Source organism: Hordeum vulgare, chromosome 3H, assembly GCF_904849725.1.
Source record: "Hordeum vulgare subsp. vulgare chromosome 3H, MorexV3_pseudomolecules_assembly, whole genome shotgun sequence".
In the NCBI taxonomy this organism is placed as follows: domain Eukaryota; kingdom Viridiplantae; phylum Streptophyta; class Magnoliopsida; order Poales; family Poaceae; genus Hordeum; species Hordeum vulgare.
In genome coordinates, this window is record NC_058520.1 from 88,057,037 (window position 1) to 88,063,381 (window position 6,345).

The 6,345-nt window shown below is 54.7% G+C and overlaps 1 protein-coding gene across 1 annotated transcript; it reads right to left on the minus strand.

Annotated features, from left to right (window-relative positions):
* Positions 1-770: 770 nt before the first annotated feature.
* On the minus strand, positions 771-1,780 carry LOC123439590 (enoyl-CoA delta isomerase 2, peroxisomal-like). The gene has a single exon (XM_045116282.1). The coding sequence runs from the start codon at positions 1,698-1,700 to the stop codon at positions 981-983; it is 720 nt and encodes a 239-aa protein (XP_044972217.1). The 5' UTR covers positions 1,701-1,780; the 3' UTR covers positions 771-980.
* Between the last annotated feature and the right edge of the window lie 4,565 nt (positions 1,781-6,345).

Here is a 6,345-nt window from a genome sequence, read left to right on the forward strand (position 1 = left end):
TGCATATCTAGCCCGAAAATCCCTTTTGGAGGCCAGAGCTCCAGTGAGGCCGTTTAAAAAAAATGATACAAAATATATTTTTACATTTCAAAAGATTTTGAAAAATATTATAGATATACTTGGAGGCATAATGCATAAGTGTGTAAATCTTCAGGAATACGTTGAAAAGAGGATTGTGCAAAAAGATAGATCTGTTGCTTTTTAACACATGATATTATTCATCCTCTCAGGCTATAAATTTGTCTTTTCTTTACATATCGCATTTCAAGTTATTTCATCTTGACATTTTACACATATACGCATAACATCCTTGTTTACTTGTACAATATTTTTGCAGATTCTTTTGAAGCTACAGATTTTGAATTTTGAAAAAAAATTCAAAAAGAAAGCCTCCATGGAGGCCGAGAGCCAAAACGCCTCACTCATATCTAGCCCCTTCTCATCGCTACTTTGGCCTTCCTGACCTCGCAGACCAGATACGATGCTGCCTCGCTACCATGTCAGTCCCCTTTCAGAACCAAATATACGCCCTGGTGTTCCGAGTTACCTGAAAGAAATAATGAGCTTGAAAGCCGATGGCGGCATTGTCACGACGATGTTGCCTTGCACGACGGCTGGAACGTGCGCCGGCAGCGGGCAGGAGAGTTTGTGCTGTCTATGAGTGACAGTAGATGGCCCGAGTTCAGGTGAGGTGCTGGTCTGCTCCAACGTTCACGACATTTGCAAACCAAATTGATCGTTCTAAAGCACTGACAGTCACAAGCAAGAACTCAGTTCACAGGCTAAATTCTATCAGCAAGAAGCTTCGGTCTCATGAAATGAAACCGGAAGCGAGATCAATACATCAAGCAGGGGAAACCAGCAGCACAACGCCCGATCACAGTTCATCAGCGTGATCTTGTTTTGGCCAGACAGCAATCCCACTCGATTATTCTGTTCCTAGCTGCAGATTCAGAGCGATCCTTGAGAAGCAGAGTAGCCTACAGCCGCGGCCGCGCCGCCGCCGCCGCGTCGGCGCCGTGGTCCTTGACCTTGGCCCACACGGCGGGCCACATGGCCTTCCTGATCTCTGCCACGACCTCCCCGTCCCACCCCCTCGCCGCGAGCCCCTCGGCCGCCGCGACGGCCGCGGCCACCACGTCGTCGACGCCGCCGTCCGCGGCCGCATCCACCACGCCCCGCCGCACCGCCTCCGCGGCCGTCATCTTGTCCCCCCTGAGGAGCATGTCCCGCCTGGTCGCGGCGTCGGGGACCTTCTGCCGGAGCAGCTCCCCGAAGTAGTCGACGATCTTGATGCCGGCGTCGACCTCGCTCATGTACAGGAACCCGCGGGAGGCGCGCATCACGACGGAGTCGTGCGCGAGGGCCAGCGCGCATCCGGCGGCGGCAGCGTGGCCCGTGACGGCGGCCACGGTGGGCATGGGGAGCGCAAGCAGGTCGGCGACGAGGCCCCGGAAGTCCTCGCTCATGGTGGTGTGGAGGTGGGCTGGGACCGTGCGCGCCCAGGCCTGGTCGAAGCCGTTGGAGAAGTACTTGCCCTCGGCGGCCAGGACGAGGGCGCCGGCGCCGGGGGAGGCGCGGACGGCGGCGCGGATGGCGGAGATGAGGGCTGGGCTGAGGCGGTGCTCGCCGGCGCCGGTGAGGGTGATGAGATGGACGCGGCCGCGCCTCTCCACGGTGCACATGTTTGCAATGTCCATTTGGGGGGATCAGCAGCAGGTGACCGAATTTCTTGCCGAGGGCGGCTGGACTTCTTGGGCCGTTCCCAGCAATTTCGTTCTCTCTCGCCACTGGCTAGAGCTTGAGACAAATGGCTCATGACGTTATCTGCCGGCACACTTTGTAAACTTTTGTTATTACCACTAAAAATATCAAACTGACAACGAAACTAATGATATTAGATTAGGCCTTCAAAGACATTTCACACTTAATGTTAAAGGCACAGTGGTTCTATCTCTCTTTTGCTCTTTCTCCGACGAATTCGAGTGGTAGGGAGCAGTTACACGCAAGGATTCGAATCACCTGAATGAGGAATAGAGGAACCCGAAGAACAGTAGGAGTCGTGTCCGTCACCGACTGTCGATCCTCCGGATGCCGCTTTCATTTAGCGCCAGTTGTTAAGTAGTTGTCATCATCTCATTCATTTCACTCGGGTAGAGTGGTCACTCTGTTCACTTTGCATTGTCGTGCGAGTTGCAACGCATGATTGCTTGGTGGGGCTACCATGTCTGTGGTGCTGACATCCATCTCTTCTTGGGAAGCGGCTTGATCAAAGTCGTTGCTTAGGAAAAACGAGCTTGGAGCTTTACCTAGTCTTCCCAAGCATCCGCATCAACACTTAAATTGGATGAACCAACACACACTTGTTTGATCATGGAGCCATGTTGCTTGTACCAACTTTGTCGTAACACCTTTAGAGGAACCATAGGAATGTTAAAGATGATATGAAATTCAGTTGAGGCGCTGGCACCTAGAAAAAAAGCATGGTGCAGCTCTCAAACATGGAAGATGGATGAACTTGGGAGTGTTCTAGAAGTTGTAACTCATTGGCAACGTCGTTGGCACGGCGCATGATGTGATATGGCTTAAATTAGCAAAACACGCTATTATGACACACACACACACACACGTCCCCGCGGAAGTTTGGACGCGAGGTTGCGCTTCATGGGCACTCCACATTGAATACTCTGATGGTGTCCTTATCAACATTAGTCTTCATGTACTGTTGAGCTCGATGAGATGTTGTTTGATTAGTTGTTGGGCCATTGCACGCTCATCAACTCAAATATGCAACAACGATATTGTGACTATGCTGGCGGTTGAAATTCCCCACTGTATCGGTTCCCTGTTGTACATGGCTTTGAAGTGGAGCATGCCGAATGTTGAATGAGGTTCAGAATTGTACCATAACTGAACCAACGGCACCCAATAACTCCAATGTTTGGGGCAAGTATGCATGAAGCACCGGAGAAGTGTCTCAAGACATTGATTAACTCTCTCTGTCTGACCATCTAGCTGGGGATGATTGGCAGAAGTCATCCTCAGCCCGATACCCGCATGCTTGTATAAATCTTGCGAGAACATGCTTGTAAGAACAAGTACACTAGAGCTGAGTCAGCTGGCTATAAGGAATAAAGTAGTACATTGCTTAGTTGGAGGAAAGAGAAGAAGAAAGAGAACTTAAGCGGGCTCTTAGTTAAGAGCCAGCTCTATCACGTGCTCCTAGGCACTTTGTGATAATGAAAGGTGGGCCATATAATAAAAAATTAGTACACTCTTCTAACCAACTATTATATATGTTAGCTATAAAATGGGCTATAGATGACATGGCAATGCCTTATAACCAGCAGCTGGCTATACTATTAACCATGCTCTAAACACTAGCTACAGTCAGACACAACGGCACCCAGAAATCGATGGAATCTAGAAACTTGTGTCATGTAGAGTAGACCTACTTTGGATGCGGTATATAGATGGGACCATGGTAGGAAATGCATAAATTTAGTATTTTTTCACATGAATGTAGTTGTGTAGGAACGGACTATGTCTACCAGAAAGGGATGAATGGAAGATTTAAAATTTGTTTCGCAGACTTCAAATCTCTAGGAACCTAACTGTCGGTGAATACTCACAACATATGCCATGGGTAGGCTAAAGTCGGTGAGAACCGAAGGGACAAAGGTGGGCGCTGGGAACGAGGTTGGTACACGCATGGGACGCACGATGTACCCAGATTCAAGGCTCTCCGTAGAGATAATACCCCTAATCATGCTGGTGTGTTTGATGTATGGGAACAGAGTACAATGTTGCTCCTAGAGCTGTGTTGGGAGGAGGAAGAGGGGAGCAGCCGGCTCGTCTCTACCTCACTCTCTGTTGGTTGGTGAGTGTGTAGTGTTGAATGACTGGCAAGTGATCGACCCCTTTGCATGGGGGGCGGCCGGGGTTTTATAGACGAACCCGTCGGCCTACAATATGGATAAAGGGTACATGCGTGGGACCCGGCTGGCTGCTTCGCCGGCTGGCCAGGGGCCCACAAGGGTCTTGTCTTGTCGATGAGGGGCCCGCCGGCTGCATGGTCTCGATTGCTGGTGGGACCCGCCGGCTGGCCAATGAGGCTCCCACGTAAGGTTGACGTTGAGCACGCGTTGTACGTCGAGCGTCACCCCGCGAGATTCTTCATGGGCAGGCAGTACGACCGCCTCCACTGTTCCCCATGCCGAGTGCAGTAATGGAGTGGGAGTGTGACGGTCCGACATCATGCTAGGTGATGGATCAGAGCCGGGGTAGGTCAGCGACGTGGCCGCCGACGTTCGTACCTGCCGGGCGCCCTGATCCGGTACCTTTGCTGACGTGTAGCTACCTTTAATCGTGAGGTCCTTTCCTGACCTACGATCTGATGTGACGGGTGATCCTCGGCCGGCTAGCCTGCTTGGTCAGCCGGCTTGAGGGTGGCCGCCTCCTCCTTAGTCCGGCTGGCGGGACCAGGCCGGGTCTGAATGGGAGGCCGCCTGGATTCTAGCCGGCAGGGGTTGCCTGGCCGGCCAGAAAGGTGGCCGCCTCGTCTTCCAGCCGACAGGTGATGCCTATCCGGTCAGACGACTTGGGCCTTGAGAATCTCCGCGCCTTCATGTCCATGGGGCCGGAAATGAAGGAGCAGGCTTGATGGGCCTATCCCGAGGTTATCCCCCCGACAGTAGTCCCCGAAGCTGGCGAGGTCTGCCGCCTCCTGGCGGGCAGCTTCACCGGCTTGTTGATTTGTCTTGATATTTTGGCTGTTGTTTGCGGCGAAGAACGCCGGCTTCGGAGCCAGGTAGCTTCAAAGCGACGCCTCGGTCCAGTCGTAACTGGCCCGGAGAACGCCACGTGCGAGGCCCCGCCTGGCGTAATGATGGCGATTATTGCTGACGGGACCGGCCCTGGGCCCTGGGTCCCGCCACGACGCCCCCTCGGCCTCCACGCGGGAGATCCTCTGCGGATTTACTCCGCGATGGTTGGGCTTAGGGGGGCGTTACCGCCCGTAGTACAGGGAATTAATGGGGCCCGGCGCGCACCGGATCCCCTCCTCACGACGCTTCGTGGGGGTTTAAATGGGACGCGAGGGTTTCGAGGAGGCCATTCGCCCCCTCTTCTCGCCCTGCTCCTTGCTTTCTTCCTCCTTGCGTCCTGAGAAGAAGAACTCGCGCCCTTCATCTCCTTCTTCTTCGCTGTCGAGACCTCCGTCGACCGCTTCGAGCTCTCGCCACCCGCAGCCATGGCCGGTGGATTTTCTTCGAAGAAGTCGTCGGCGCAGCAGGCGTCCTTGCAGGGGGCCTGGCTGGGCAGCGATGTCGACGTGGAGCTCATCGATGCGCTCCGTCATCATCGACTGCTACCCCCGGCCTCCCAAGTGTCGGTGCGCCTTCCTAGCTCCGAGGCCTCTCCCGCACCTGTCGCGGGAGAGGTTGTGGTCTTCACCGAGCACTTCTATCGGGGTTTCGGGCTCCCGGCTAGCTCTTTCTTCGCCGAGTGGCTCGAGTTCTTCGGCCTGCAGCCGCATCATCTGGCGCCGAACGCCATACTGTAGTTGGCCGCCTTCGTGGTCCTGTGCGAGGGCTTCGTGGGGATTGAGCCTCGCGTTAATCTGTGGCGCAGCCTGTTCTTCTTTAAGCAGCAATCCATTGCCATGGAGAAATCCGAGGTGGAGAAGCTCAAGGGGTCGCGCCCCATGACGCCGTGCGGGGCCGCGTTGGTGCATCACCGCCCAAAGTCCGGCTTCCCCCAGATGCCTTTGCAAGACTCCATCAAGCATTGGCAGAAGGGGTTCTTCTACGTGAGGAGCACCGACCCGGCCCAGGACGCCCTCAACATGCCCCCGTTCGCCATCGCCCCTCCGACGCGGCAGAACTGGGACGCGAAGACTCCCAAGCCACATCCTGAGGTGGCGCTTATTCGCACCCACCTCGATATCTTGAGGGAGAGTGGCCTCCTTGGCCGCGACCTTCTCGCCACCATGGTGGTCCGCCGGATTCTGCCTCTGCAGAGGCGGCCGCATCTGGTCTGCCAGATGAGCGGCCGGCTGGATCCATGCCGGCTGTCCACCAAGAGGTTCACCCCAGGCGCTGTAGCGCGAAGGGTGAACCTGATCTCCACCGCCCGCATGGATGAGGGCGGGGAATGGACATGGGGGATGTCCCCGTTCAACCGGGCTCATCCACCTCCGATGGTAGCCTTACTCCCTTCTTTTCTGTCGTTTTGTTTTGAAGCCGGTGGTGTTTGCTGAGCCTGGTTGAATTCCTTTCTTGTAGATGTTCAAGACCCTGCAGGGGTCCCTCCGTCAGCCTGCTCCTGATGTGGAGGCGTCCGGCG

Coding starts and splice junctions, on each gene's coding strand:
- LOC123439590 (XM_045116282.1), bottom strand. CDS start 1,700: ATGGACATTGCAAACATGTGCACCGTGGAGAGGCGCGGCCGCGTCCAT.